This window comes from Myxine glutinosa, chromosome 5 (assembly GCF_964187855.1).
Source record: "Myxine glutinosa chromosome 5, kmMyxGlut1.1, whole genome shotgun sequence".
NCBI lineage: Eukaryota > Metazoa > Chordata > Myxini > Myxiniformes > Myxinidae > Myxine > Myxine glutinosa.
Window position 1 is genome coordinate 154899020 of NC_136265.1, and position 14847 is coordinate 154913866.

Genomic DNA, 14847 nt, shown 5'->3' on the forward strand with positions numbered 1-14847 from the left:
ATTTTTGAAGTGATTCTTCACCATTGAATCATTATGGCTAAAATTGACATATAGCACGATATCTCAAGTTTTGGATGGATTCGGACAAAACTTGGTGGACAGGTTGGGTGTGTGACACAGACAAATTGATTCGATTTTGGTGAAGATCTGAATATGGATTCGGATATGAGAATTTAATTACCAAGTGGTTCTTCACCATTGAGAGATCGAGCGAAAAGCGATACATAACATGATATTAAAAAAAGTTATGGATGAGTTATGAATAAACTTGGTGGATGAGATGGTTTGGTGACAAGAACAAGCCGATTAGATTTTGGTTCAGGTCCGAATCCAGATAGGGCCTATCAGTGGAAAACAAAACATAAACTGTTCACCCTGGTGGAGGTATGTGCTCCACTGAGTGCCATTGTAGTTGTTAAAAGGTTGGAGCACCATTGGTAGCAGCGCTTGCATTTTCTATAATAATCCAGTACCATGTCTGTTAAAACATCCCCAAACTATTATTGATCTACCACAACGTTTTGCCGTGGAGGATGACAGCAACTTCCATCCTTGCAAGAGTGTGAAAACCTTTGTGTATTATGCGTATTTGTTCAGGAGTGAAGGTAGTTTGGCAGTTGTGGAGAACAATTATCCCTTTTAAACCGTGGTCACTGTGGACATGTCCTGCACATCCCGAGTATGGTGATTGCACATGGGCTCAGCACATACCGTGTATGGTAGCTGTGGACACCTTATCTCATAGCCTGAGTACTGGCCGCATGGAGATGGCGTTCTTACCATGGAGTCATATATATATTATATAGTTATTTGATTATATTGTTGGCTTAGGCAATATATTTAAGCCTGGCGTTGGCTTAGCGGTTAGGATGCCGGCTTGGGATCCTAGGATCCTGGGTTCGAATCCCGGTCGATCGCTGAATTAACACCAAGGGGGTTGACTCAGCCTGTCATCCTTCCGAGGTCGGCAAATTGAGTACCAGCTTGCTGGGATGAATGATCACGGTGTGTACCCCGATTCAGAATAGGCACACTGTATCCCTGCGCATCGTAAGAGCGTGACCAAGGGTTGGCGTCAGGAAGGGCATCCGGCCATAAAACGATCATTCATTCATATTCATTCATATATATATATTTATAGTCATATATCATATATAGTCATATCATATATATATATATATATATATATATATATATATATATATATATATATATATATATACAGTGGAACCTTGACTTACGAGTGCCCCAACTTACGAGTTTTTCGAGATACGAGCCGTCGCTCGGGCGGTTTGTTGCTTTGAGATGCGAGCCGAGATCCGAGTTACGAGCTTTCGCCACCCGGTCACGTGGTTATCTTGCCGTGCAAGTACAGTATCTCTGTCGTATAGCGCTGCATTTTTGTTTTCGCATGTTGGTTATTTTGAGTTTACGCCACCAGGTGGGTTCTGGTCACGTGGTTATCTTGCCGTGCAAGTACAGTATCTCTGTCGTATAGCGCTGCATTTTTGTTTTCGCATGTTGGTTATTTTGAGTTTACGCCACCAGGTGGGTTCTGGTCACGTGGTTATCTTGCCGTGCAAGTACAGTATCTCTGCCGTCAACTTGTTCAGAGTGCCGGCGATAGCTCGCCTTCTCTTTGTGGAAAACACGGTACTGAGAAGAAGAAGAGGATGATGTGCTTGGATATAAAACACGCAATCGTCGAAAAACATGAGCGAGGTGTGCATGTTGTCGACTTGGTGAGGCGGATGTGAAGGCAGCTGAAGATTTTATTATAACTGAGAAGAAGAAGAGGATGATGTGCTTGGATATAAAACACGCAATCGTCGAAAAACATGAGCGAGGTGTGCGTGTTGTCGACTTGGTGAGGCGGATGTGAAGGCAGCTGAAGATTTTATTATAACTTTTGCCGAACTGATAGAAGCCGAACGATACATCCCCCAGCAAATCTTCAACTGTGACGAGACAGGGCTCTTCTGGAAAAAGATGCCGAGGAGGACGTATATAACGGCAGAGGAGAAGAGCATGCCAGGCCACAACTTGTTCAGAGTGCCGGCGATAGCTCGCCTTCTCTTTGTGGAAAACACGGTGAGATCCTTAACATCCAACAACTAATGGGACGCAAACGGGGCGCCCAGTTTAGCGGTACACACATTGATGAATCACCCTGCCTGTGATTCACCCATGACAGGTTATAGCTGGGTCGGGATTCAAACCCAGGCTGGACAGTTTAGACTTTAGAGTCAAGTGTGCGTACCTCCAGTCCAGGCCATCCTGCCAACTTGTATGCTGCATACAGGTGAAATATAAAGCGCGAGATATTTTTATATATACTGTATATTTAAAAAAAAATTGGTGTGGTTTTTGGCGGGCTGGAACGGATTAATAGCATTTCAATGCATTTTAATGGGGAAATTTGATTTGAGAAACGAGCAATTTGAGTTACGAGCTCGGTCACAGAACGAATTAAACTCGTAAGTCAAGGTTCCACTGTATATATATATATATAGATATATATATATATATATATATATATATATATATATATATATATATATATACACATACATACACATACATACATACATACATACATACAGTCATGTGAAAAAGTAAGTGCACCCGTGGCTCGAATAGGTGGTATTGCCCCCTTTGGCAGAAACAACCTCAAGTAGGCGTTTCTTATAACTGTCTACCAGTCTCTGACACCGACTGGGAGAAATTTTTGCCCACTCCTCCATACAGAATTCTTTCAGCTGTGCGGTTTTTGAGGGGTTTCTTGCATACACAGCTCGTTTCAAATCCCCCCACAACATCTCGATGGGATTTAGATCCGGGCTTTGACTTGGCCATTCCAGAACTCTCCATTTATTTCATTTCAGACATTCCTTGGTGGATTTACTGGTATGTTTAGGGTCATTGTCATGTTGCAATGTCCACGTTCGGTTGAGCTTCATTCTTTCCGACAGATGGCCTCACATTATCCTCAAGCACCCTCTGGTACAATGAAGAATTCATAGTGGATTCTATGATGGTGAGCTGCCCAGGCCCTGATGCAGCAAAGCTGCCCCAAACCATAATATTTCCACCACCATGCTTTACAGTTGGTATCAGGTTCTTGTGGTCAAATGCTGTCTTTGGTTTTCGCCAAACATGTCTTCTGGTACTGTGGCCAAATAGCTCTACCTTTGACTCATATGTCCAGAGCACATTGTTCCAGAAGTGCAGGTCTTTGCCCAGGTGTTCATTGGCAAACTTTAGTCTTGCCCTGATGTTCTTTCTGGACAGCAAAGGTTTCCTCCTGGCACACCTCCCATGTAGATCAAATTTGTGCAGCCTCTTTCGAATGGTAGACTCGTACACTTTGACATCAACAGTGGCAGGAGCTACCCTGTAGGTCCCGTGGTGACATTCTGGGAATCTTAGAGACTTCTTTCAGCATCTTGCGGTCTGCTCTCGGGCTGAACTTGCTGGGGCGGCCTGGCCTGAACAAGTTGGCAGTTGTTTGGAACCTTCTCCACTTGTAGATGAACTTCCGGACAGTCGAAAGATTGATTTCAAATTGTTTGGAGATCTTTTTAAATCCCTTCCCAGACTCGTAGGCATCTATAACCTTCTTTCTGAAGGCCTCAGAGAGCTCTTTTGATCTAGGCATGGTGACGCTGCACACTTCAACAACAAAGAGCAAACCAAACTAAATGTCTGAGGTTTAAATAACAGGTTCCTCCAAGATCCTCTCTAACGATGTTATAATCATTTGCACCTGAGCTGGTGCACCTGATTCTAATTTTAGGTATTTGAAGTAGAGATAAATGTAGGGGTGTACTTGCTTTTTCCACATGCGAAATTTGCATTTATGTTTATTTAAATTATACAATGGACTATAAAATATAAATGTTTCATGATATTTGTTATATTATATCACCTTTATCCATCACTATTGTTGAAATGAAGATCAAATAGCTGTATGTTGAAATATGTTGAAAAAGTCAAAACTTTACATGGGGTGTACTTACTTTTTCACATGACTGTATATATATATTCTGTTACGTGGTCCCCTCGGTGAATACCTGGTCTCGGTGACCCCCGGACCGTGAGAGGAACTTCGCCAGAAAGCTGTATTATTATATATGCGCTTTCGCCACGCAATCCATATGAATTTAACCCACGAGACAACTGATGTTCAAGGATATATTTCAATGGTAATGATACCATACAATTTCAATGACACAACCACGGAGATTTTCCCCGAGCAATCAACAATACACAACCATCAACAATTCTCAATCCACAATCAATTCCCTATGATTAAGATGGCCATCTTATATATGTGTGTCCCGGTGAGTACTCACAACCCCCTTTTGGTCTCGGTCCCGCACAATGTCTCTGGGCCCCTCCTGACCAAGATGATGGTCGGCGTCGCCGCACTCGGGCGGTTGAACGAACCCCGGGTGGACGTGTTTCCACCGGGCAGGTATCGTACCGCTACCAGGCACCCCGGCTGCAGCCCCTCGTGGCCACGCGAAGCGGGTACGGGAAAGCAAGCCAAAAGCCCCACGCCGCTTGCCAGGCGTGTTAGGCCCCAACGGGCGACCCGTACGCGTCTCTTTAGACGGTGTCGCGAACGGCGCCAAACGCTGGGTCGGTGCACGGCCACACGACAGTTTGACGTCCACCGGGCAGGTATCCGTCCCGGTAATTCCTCTCGCCGGACAGGCTCGGGAACGCCGCTTTTCCACACGGCTCAATCAATCCCACCTTTCGTCGGAGCCGGGCGAGGAAGAAGAATACTCGTCCTTTTTTTCCTCGTGTCTTTTTCTCTTCCGTTTCCGGTCACTTCCGTTTCCGGACACTTTTCAGAAGGGCTCCTGACCCTCCAACCACAACAACCCTTAATCTACTAAATATGGATAATCAAAGACCGGAATGGTAATTCACATACATTCACATAAATATGTAACACTCCCCCCCTTCAAGAAAGAAAGTTTGAACCCAGCGAAAACTTTCTTTGCCGGCCAATTTGGAGAAACAAACCAGATAACTCAACCCCCCCACATTATCAGTTCCCCCCGGGCACAGTTATCACTTAAAAAAATAAAGCAACCAAAATTTCACCACAACCCCTCCAGATTACTCACTCTGGACTAAGCACCAGCAACGACATTGTCCCTGCCAAATCAAACTCCATCTCATGACCCTCTGACTTTGACCGTCAGTTTCTTGTGAATGAAGGTTAAGGGGTTGATCAAAGATCCAAAGTTAAGCCACTCGATAGCACTTTTTCCGGGAGGCCAAGCCGAGTATTCACTACATGGATGCCTTTAGGAACGGGGAGTTCACGGTTAGTCCGTGCAGGAAAGTTCTCTACATGGGCGCCTTGAGGAACGTGGAGTTCACGGTTAGTCCGTGCATGAAAGTTCACTACATGGACGCCTTTAGGAACGGCGTTCACGGTTAATCCGTGTAGGAATCTTGGCTCGGCGGCTCCGCCGCATTCAGTGCTTCAACTTCTCAGAACTTCCCTAATAATTATGGTGGGACCGCTTGTCCCTGCAGTCCCATGAATAGCGGTCTCCTTCTCGGCCACTACTTTGACAATCCTTCCTTCGGGAGCTGCCGTAACTCAGGGAGCCTCCATAATAATATTGATTGCGGCCACCACCAAAACTACCGCCCAGTTGTCCTCTCCTGTAGACCTCTCGACGCCTACGAAATGCCTTCCCTACTGTTATGGTCCGACCCTCCAAATCCTTGCCATTCCAATTCTTCTCTGCCTCTCTGGCGTCTTTTGTGCTGGCAAACGTGACAAAGCCGAACCCTCTTGACTGTTGCGTTTCCCAGTCTCTTACCAACCGCACTTCCACCAGCGGCCCATATCTGTTGAAGACAGAGGTCAGAACTTCTTCCTCTGTTTTGAAGTTCAGTCCCCCTACAAACAACTTGGCACTTTTGTCGCCATCCCGAGCTGGTGTGGCGTTATTTTCCCTGCTGGGCTCTTTACCAACCCTCAGGTTACCATAAACTTGACCCCCGGCCAAATCATTCCCGATAACCACAGATACACCCTCTACAGGAAGCGTGGCTTGTAAACCGACGGTGACCGGTCCTGACACCAAATCGGACTCCAAATGGATGACATGAAGGGGAGCACTAACACCGCCCCCGATCCCCTGTAAACGAACACTATCCCCCGTTGCCGTCTCCTCGGTCCATGGCAAAATGCCTTCAAGCATTAAAGATTGATGTGCCCCTGTGTCCCTCAATATCCTAACCGGTTTCCGGTTAGTCGAGGCTCCATCCCGTGACACAAACCCCTCTGAAATAAATGGTTGGTAACCCTTTTGATGGCGATTTCTCACAATGGCCATTGCGTTTGGAGTCGTAGTAGTCGGACTCCGCTCTGGGTCTTCGCTTTTCATGCGGTAACAACTGGACATCAAGTGTCCAGGTTTCTTGCAAAAAGCGCAAGTAGGCCCGGAGGAAAAACTCGTGGTCTGCCTCGGGCCCCCCGAACTATAAGTTTGTCTTGGGCCCGCATCCCTCTGATTTCGAACAGGTGGGGTATCATAGTTGTCCCCATAATCATCTCGAGGCCGCTGCCATGTATGGTCGTTCTCCGCACCTGCTGTTCCATAACTCCCCTGCTGAAGTCTAGGCGAGGAGTTAGGCTTGTGGACCCCTATTCGGTGGGTTAAAGCATAATCATCTGCCATGGTGGCTGCGTCCCACAACTTTGGTACTTTCTTTTCCTGCAGGTACACTTTGATGTCCTCGTGGACACACTGCTGGAATTCCTCCACCAGGATCAAGTCCCGCAATGTTTCGAAGTCTTTCCCGACTCCTTTTGACTCACACCACCGATCAAACATGTTTTCTTTCACTCTGGCAAACTCCACATGGGTCTCACTCTCCCTCTTCCTGGCATTCCTGAATTTTTGCCTGTAAGCTTCCGGAACCAACTCATACGCTTTGAGGATGTGCGTCTTCAGTACCTCATAATCTGCACATTGGTCCATTGGTAGCGCCGAATAAATTTCCTGAGCTTTTCCCACCAGCACACTTTGCACGAGTATGGTCCAGGCCTCCTCCGGCCAGTTTAATTGTCGAGCCACTTTCTCAAAGTGTGGAAAAAATTTCGCGACTTCCTTTTCACTGAACGGTGGAACCAGCCTCACATGTCTGCCCACATCCCAGGTTTTCTGGTTAGGTGTCGACCCCGTCAGCAAGGGTGGTGCCTCTCCCCGTTCTCTCATTAACTCCAGCTCCTTGAATTTGATTTCTTGCTGAAGCTCCATGTCACGTTCCTTTAATTCCCTTTCCTCTTTTCTCTCCTCTGCTTCGAGGTCCCTTGCAGCTCTCCTCTCCTCTGCTTTTCTCCCTTCTAACCTTTCCTGGAGTTCTCGTTCCACTCTCCTTTCCTCTGCTTCTGCTTTCCTTTCTTCTTCTTTTAACCTTTCCTGGAGTTCTCGTTCCACTCTCCTTTCCTCTGCTTGTTTCTCTTCTCTCCTCGCTTCTGCTTTCCTTTCTTCTTCTTTTAACCTTTCCTGGAGTTCTCGTTCCACTCTCCTTTCCTCTGCTTGCTTCTCTTCTCTCCTCTCTTCTGCTTTCCTTTCTTCTTCTGCTCTTTCCTTTTCTGCTTTCCTTTCTTCTTCTTTAATCCGTTCCTGGCTCCGTAATTGCAACTCCAGTTTCCGGAGCTCAACATCTTCTGGTTCTTCGGGTAGCCACTCCCAGGCTAACTCGTCCCATGTTCCTAATCCCACCATAGATTGTATCACCGTGGCCTGCAACTCTGCCTTCCTCAAATTAGTTCGGACCTCCAAGTTAAAATGTTTGGCCAATTTCAAGAGGTCCGACTTTAGCAACGCTCGGAACTGTGCCTCACTCGGGGTTACCCCAAAGTTCTGTGCCACAAACGCCATGGTGACTATCGTTAACACCTGTTAACCTTCACCCAAGACTTTACCCCAATTTCTCAAAAAAATTTACCAATTAATAATTAATTAATAAATTTTAATTAATAAAATATTATTATTTTATTATGTTATACAATTTTAGATCCCGGACGTAGACCCAATTGCGAAACAGCAAATCGTAATTTGGACGAGCCCCCAATTCTGTTACGTGGTCCCCTCGGTGAATACCTGGTCTCGGTGACCCCCGGACCGTGAGAGGAACTTCGCCAGAAAGCTGTATTATTATATATGCGCTTTCGCCACGCAATCCATATGAATTTCACCCACGAGACAACTGATGTTCAAGGATATATTTCAATGGTAATGATACCATACAATTTCAATGACACAACCACGGAGATTTTCCCCGAGCAATCAACAATACACAACCATCAACAATTCTCAATCCACAATCAATTCCCTATGATTAAGATGGCCATCTTATATATGTGTGTCCCGGTGAGTACTCACAACCCCCTTTTGGTCTCGGTCCCGCACAATGTCTCTGGGCCCCTCCTGACCAAGATGATGGTCGGCGTCGCCGCACTCGGGCGGTTGAACGAACCCCGGGTGGACGTGTTTCCACCGGGCAGGTATCGTACCGCTACCAGGCACCCCGGCTGCAGCCCCTCGTGGCCACGCGAAGCGGGTACGGGAAAGCAAGCCAAAAGCCCCACGCCGCTTGCCAGGCGTGTTAGGCCCTGTTGGAGAATTTGTAGCTGAGAGTGCGAATTAGTCCGAATTAGTTCAGAGTGCGAATCCAGAGAGAGAGTTCGGGGATCCGGGCCGGGTTTTCTTGCCCCCGGAGCCCCCACTAGAATGTTGCACGGGCCTCCACTGGCCGCCGGGGTCACGTGTCGTGACAGCCCCTTATTAGTCACTCCCTTTAGCTCTCATTGGCCACCGTTACTGGCCACTCCCTTTAGCTCCCATTGGCTGTTCGCTGCTTACCAGCCACGTCCTCCACCTCCTCCCTCGGGCCTGCTAGACTTGTCCTAGGCCCATGACATGGCATTCCGGGCTTCAATGAGGCCTACCCTTTCCCTACCTGCCTCAACGCATACTAACACTGGGAAGGAGACTATACTTCACATTTAATAAGAAATAATTAAGTAAGCGAGGCTACATGTTGTGGTGCAACTAACTAGAGGGGGTTTGCCTTTATTTACAAAACCGCAACACGACCCCCCTCTCTGACCAGACTCGTTCCGAGTTGACCTCAGTCGGAACGACCGGTAGAGTCTGGCATTCAATTTTACTTTTACCATTAGTGTGACACATAGGTGTAATCCCCCTAACATTTACTCTAACCCATGTGTGCTACATTTTTTACATGAGATATGTCCCTTCTAATCCGTTGAGCAGCTAATCTATCAGACTTATACCCACAACTATTCGCGCATTTCCGGAATTTTTAAACTAAACACACAGCCGGTGGGCACATTCTTATATTTACAACACAGAACTTAACCTTTATTTACAATACAACAACCCAGGACCTGCACTGAAGGAAAGAAATGGAGGAAGGTAATGAAGGCACTTCCTGCTTGTATCTTGCATCATCTTCTTGTGGTGTGCGGGCTAACAAAAACCGGCTGGCCCTGACCGGCATACAGGCCATTTGAACATCATGGCCATCTAAATCTTCACAAATGGCACACATCTTCACAATTGCACACACTTTCTTTATGCACAAGCAGTGCCACTCAACAGGTGGTCCAAAGCTTGGCCTGAATGCCACCCAACAGGTGGTTCATAGGTGCAAGATGAATTGGCAGCAAGATGCTGCACAGCAGAGGTGCGGGGCCACAAGGCTTGTGGTCCATAGGTACAAGATAGATTGGCAGCAAGATTCTGCACAGGTCGGCCTCCAAATGGTCCTGGAGCGGGGGGGGGGGGGGGGGGGGGGGGAGGAGGGAGAAGATGAGGCGCAACAAGCACACGGAAAAGCACACAGTGGCAAACAAAAAACAAGGTGACCAGGCACCACCATACCTGGTGCGGTGCGAGGGACGCGGCAGAGTGAGCGGAGCAATCTCGTCCCTAACCGTCCGTACCCCCCACCGTTGGCTACGCTACCCTAGCCCCCCTTGTATTTACAATTCGTCTCTACGTCTTGTCTCCCATATCCCCCTCTAATGCCAAGTTCGTCCCCAAATCCCTCCCAGGTTCTCCCAGGAAGGAAGGTATGGAACAAAACACCGTTTCCCTCACGTCATGATGCAGCTTACTTTCCAAACAGCTTACAGAGCCTTACGGTGTGAAGTTTGTCCTCCTTGGTGAATGGTTGTGGATGGTGCGAACTGCGAAGGGATCTCACATCCTAACTACTCTGATAATATTACTCTTTTAAACTCCCCGGGGTCGTACCCTGCCAATCGGCCTTCTTTAAACTATGTGGTTCGAAGAACCCGGATTCCCATTGCCCACACTGTGGTGCCCTCTGAATTTGGGTCTCGCCCAACAAATTTTCTCCCTGTGGCCTCGCGCAATTTCGGGGCTGGGTCGTGTGGCTCTACTAGCAGGTCTACTTACCTTTGCCCCTCCGTCCACTGGAGCCGCCTCCCAAGCTTGCCTGCTCCTCACAACTACGCTAACTGTGGAGGGCCCTCCCTGGCGCTTACCCCCTCGATGCCCACCTTGTCATTGGGCAACCCGGGTCCTTCCCTTGGATCCTCGGGCCCCACTCACACGCTAACCTAACCGGCTCCCAGAGCCTACCTGCGGCCTTACCTGGCCAACACGCTACCAGCGACGGAGTGCCTCAATAACCATACTCACCAATTAAACCACACGCCCAGCCATTTCACTGTCTCCTGCACCTCACAAACACTACGTTCCAGCATCTGCACCACAGGTGTCAATATCCATGCAATTTACCTATGCGCTCTACCTTGCTTTAAACTACCCCCCACAGGCTTCCGTGAATGGGTTCCACTCCACCCATTCAATCCTTCGCACCATACATTCCACACCAATTATTCCACACCATGCATTCCACATCTTTTATTCTCACACCTCAACTACTTTCACACCATTTATTCGCACACCTTGTATCCCACACCATTACCCAATTCCATTTATTTTCACAAACAATTCCTCAAACACACAGCACCATCTATCTAACTAATTTCCCCTAAAACTCGTGCTTCCCTCGTCGTCCCTTTACACTATGCACACCCTTTTCTTTAACAACCACTAAACTCTCTACGTCCCCTCTACAGTTCAGGTGTCACTACTTAATTATTGTCCCTATGGTCGTTCTAAATCCCTATCATTATCCTAGCCCTCTCTCGGCTAGCTTCGGTGCCCTATGGAGGCAACCATTGCTGGCCCCGCCATGGGCCTAACACTGCCATCCCCCTAAATTAGTGCTCATGGGCCCCCCCGTGGGAGGAATGGTCACACTACCATTCCCCTACGTGGGGTACAATACTCCCCCCAGTCCTCTGCACTATGAGCCCCTCCATGTGGAGGTACGAGGTCGCGGCTCGGACTTTAAGGGCCGAGCGATCCATGCGGGTGGTTGGTCGCCTGTATGGAAGTCCTTCCGGCATTGACGATCCGCGGGGGGTGGAATTGATGGGCCCAACTGCCGGGCTCCATCCCTGCGCAGGGCCTCGCGGTCCCATGCACGATGACCCAACCGGCCACGGTCAGAGCACCTCACCCGACAAGGTGCATGGCTCCGAAATTCCAAACCTCCCCTCAAAACCCGCCGATCGCCCTTGCCGCCATACAGCGCCAACCATACCGTGCGGGTGCCGGAGGCACGAATCGTGCACGCCGGTCCTTGCGAGACCGACGCAGCACCGATTCCCTCTGGTCCCCACGGCACAAAACTCACCGGGGGCTCGCGTACGCTACTCGTCCCGCTAAGCGCTACCCTGGTCGGTGGCGATGCCTGGGCCGCGTCATCACAACCCGCGACCCACTCCACACTCGCACACCTAGGCGCACACACGCCTTCCACACACTCCGTCATCACACCCTCCGGTGCACACTCCGGTGCACACTCTGTTTCCACACACTCCGGTGTGCACTCTTTCTCCACACACTCCGGTGTGCACTCTCGCTCCACGCACTCCGGTACGCACTCTCTCTCACACTCTGTACCACTACCAGTCGCACACCTCACAATGGGCCCTTCTCGAACGCCCGGGTCTCGCCCTACCCCCAAGCTCGCCGAGCACCCGTTCGCACCAAACACATTTCCGCCATTGCAACTCACTTTGGGGCTCTCCTTCCCCCGCTTCTCCGCCAGCACCTGCAAGCCTTCCATTTGGTCAGCAAGCACGTCATCACGGTGCGAACACAAACTTTGTTCATACTCCACAACCTCCTCCAGTGATTCACTCCCTGTCTCTCCTTCCGTCTTTTCAATTCCAATTATCTCTTCTTTTTCCAAGGTTACCTCCTCTATTTCCCGGTGCACTTCCGAAATCTCCCCTTCTAACTCGACATTCGTCGGTTTCTCTTCCTCCCACGTCGCTACTCTCACAGCCCCAGTCAGTTTGGCCATGCTCCGCTTCAACTCCATCTCCACGCGCTCCTCGCACCGCTTCACCTCGTCACGTACCACCGCTACCTCCCTGCTCATCCTACGCCCAATCTCCTCCCCCATCTTTTCCATGTCGCACCTTGATTCCTCCCTCATTTCTTTCGTTTCCTCACCCATTTTATTCATTTCTTCACTCGACCTGACCATGTATGCCCTGATTTGAGTCATGAATAACTGCATATCAAAACCCGCTTGCACAGCGGGCTCGGCTTCTGTCGCCACGTGCGAGGTGCCGCCATTTTCTCTTCCTCCTGTTGCACCCTCATCAACTTCCCCTTCTACCAACTCTTCTTGCTGGTCCTTGGTCATTAATTCTTCCATATTTCCTACTCCCACGGCAGGGATGGCACCTTGCATATATATATATATGTATGTATATACAGCGAAAATGCTTTCTAGTTTGCATCTTTCTGCCTACCACTTTGATAAGGTGATATATTGATAAAGTCATGACAAGTGTCTGGATAATTTAAAATATATGTTATCATCAGGTCTGGCTTAATTTTATCTTTATTTTTACTGATCTGCACACAGGTTCAACCTGCGTACACAAATCCAGGTGCTGCACAGCTTCATGCTCACGGGTACCAATGGAGGGGCCAAGTATGCACAAAATGGCACGCTTTTTGGACGCTTCCAGCTAGCACACAGCCTATCTGAGGACACTCCGCCAGGGCGGTTGCTTGCCACCAGTGTTGATGCCGTGCTCGTGCTTCCTTCCCATGTTGTCACACCCCCTGGAGAGCTTCGATTTGTCTATCAAGCCCTAATTGAGGATAAGACCAAGCAGCACGTGTTCCTGAGGTTCTCAAAGCAGTGCTGCGTTGAGTTGGGGTTGCGTGCCGACCAGAAACTTCAGGTGAGTATTTCATGGTGAAAAAAGAATCCGCCGTTCGGAAAGGGTATCCGTTTTTAATGGCCATTCATTCCATACTTTGAATATGATTAACAATAATCACATTTCTAGAACATCCAGGAAAGAAGTTGGTATTTCAAAAAAGTGGATCTGAGGTGAATTAACGGGGGTAGAGAAGATCAAGGTTTTAGATGGGGGAAGATAAGAGATGGTGGTGAACAGCAGTTTTAAAGACCTGGAGGGAGGAGTGGGATTGAAGAGAGTGATCGAGTTTGTTCCAGAGGTGGGAGTAAAGAGGAATGAAAGAGTGAAGGTGAGCAGAGAGTCTTGATTTTTGGCAATTTCACCAGAAGAGGGTTGCTGGCAGATCTTGTGCGACCTGCAGGAGTATTTGGGGGACAGAGCACAGCACAGAGTGAGTATTTGGGGGACAGAGCTCATGTCACCTGCCAGTTTGCGTCATTTGTATTTCCAATAACTTATGCTGATCTGATTGTGGACACATGCAGGTGGAGTTGCAGTTCCAGTTGAACCGCAAACCCCTCTGCGAGATGCATGCAGCACTGGACCGACTACCTGACCTCTCTGTCCTATTCCCCAGCATCGGGGACTGGCCCAATACCCTGTTGGCCCCTCTCAGGTATGCATGAGCTGGCAAGCTCATGTCACATGTCAGGAACAAAGCCCGTTATTGTTTGGAAAATGCTTTTTGAATGGCAATTTGAACAGTTCTTTGAAAGTCTTTTTTGTGAAGTCCAGTAGAACCACTTTTGTTTGGAATGTTCGGGATCACAGGTGTTCCAACTAAACTATTTCTTGTTCATCAATGTTGTTAATTATTAAAAGTAATTAATTAGGAGACTATGGATGTCATTGCATTTAATTTTACCATAACCTTAACCCTAACCCTAACTGTAATAGCTAACCCAAACCCCAGCCCTTCCTCCTCCTCCCAATTCTCCGTGTAATGCCCTCTCTTGCTTTGCATTCTGTGTAAGTGCCATACAAAGAGAACCCTGTTTTACCTCGTAAAAGGGGGAGGGAGGAGTTAATGTCCACATCCATCAAAAAGATGGAAGACTGCACTTCAAATCCATATTTTACCAGTGCAACAATACAATTATAAGTTCAACTGGATGAACCACTTTAAGACTGGGCACTTTATAACTGTGGTAGTTATGACCGGGTTCCAAGCTGCTTTGATACAACCCCGCTTTGATCGGACACGAAACCCATGATGTCCTTTTTTTACAACTGGTTTCAGAATTGGACTTGAAATTTATAATAATAAAAAAAAGAATTTTGGGTCTTTAGGGTATTTTAGGGTCTTTGGTGTATTTTTGGTCTTAAGTGTCTTCATGGTCTTTGAGGTATTTAGGTGTCTTCATGGTCTTAAAGGATATTCAATGGTCTAAACTCTAAAGCTGCGTTCCGCAATTTTTTTAGCCCAGGACCCAATAAAAAAACTCAGG

The 14847-nt window shown here is 48.0% G+C and overlaps 1 protein-coding gene across 3 annotated transcripts in view; it reads left to right on the forward strand.

The window, feature by feature from the left end:
- LOC137426905 (putative helicase with zinc finger domain) overlaps positions 1-14847 on the forward strand; it is a 331899-nt gene that overhangs the window by 47423 nt on the left and 269629 nt on the right. For all 3 annotated transcript variants that reach the window (XM_068115906.2, XM_068115908.2, XM_068115907.2), the window contains exons 10-11: positions 13054-13378; positions 13885-14015. In XM_068115906.2, the coding sequence (XP_067972007.2) occupies positions 13054-13378; positions 13885-14015 (456 nt within the window). The remainder of the gene's footprint in view (positions 1-13053; positions 13379-13884; positions 14016-14847) is intronic.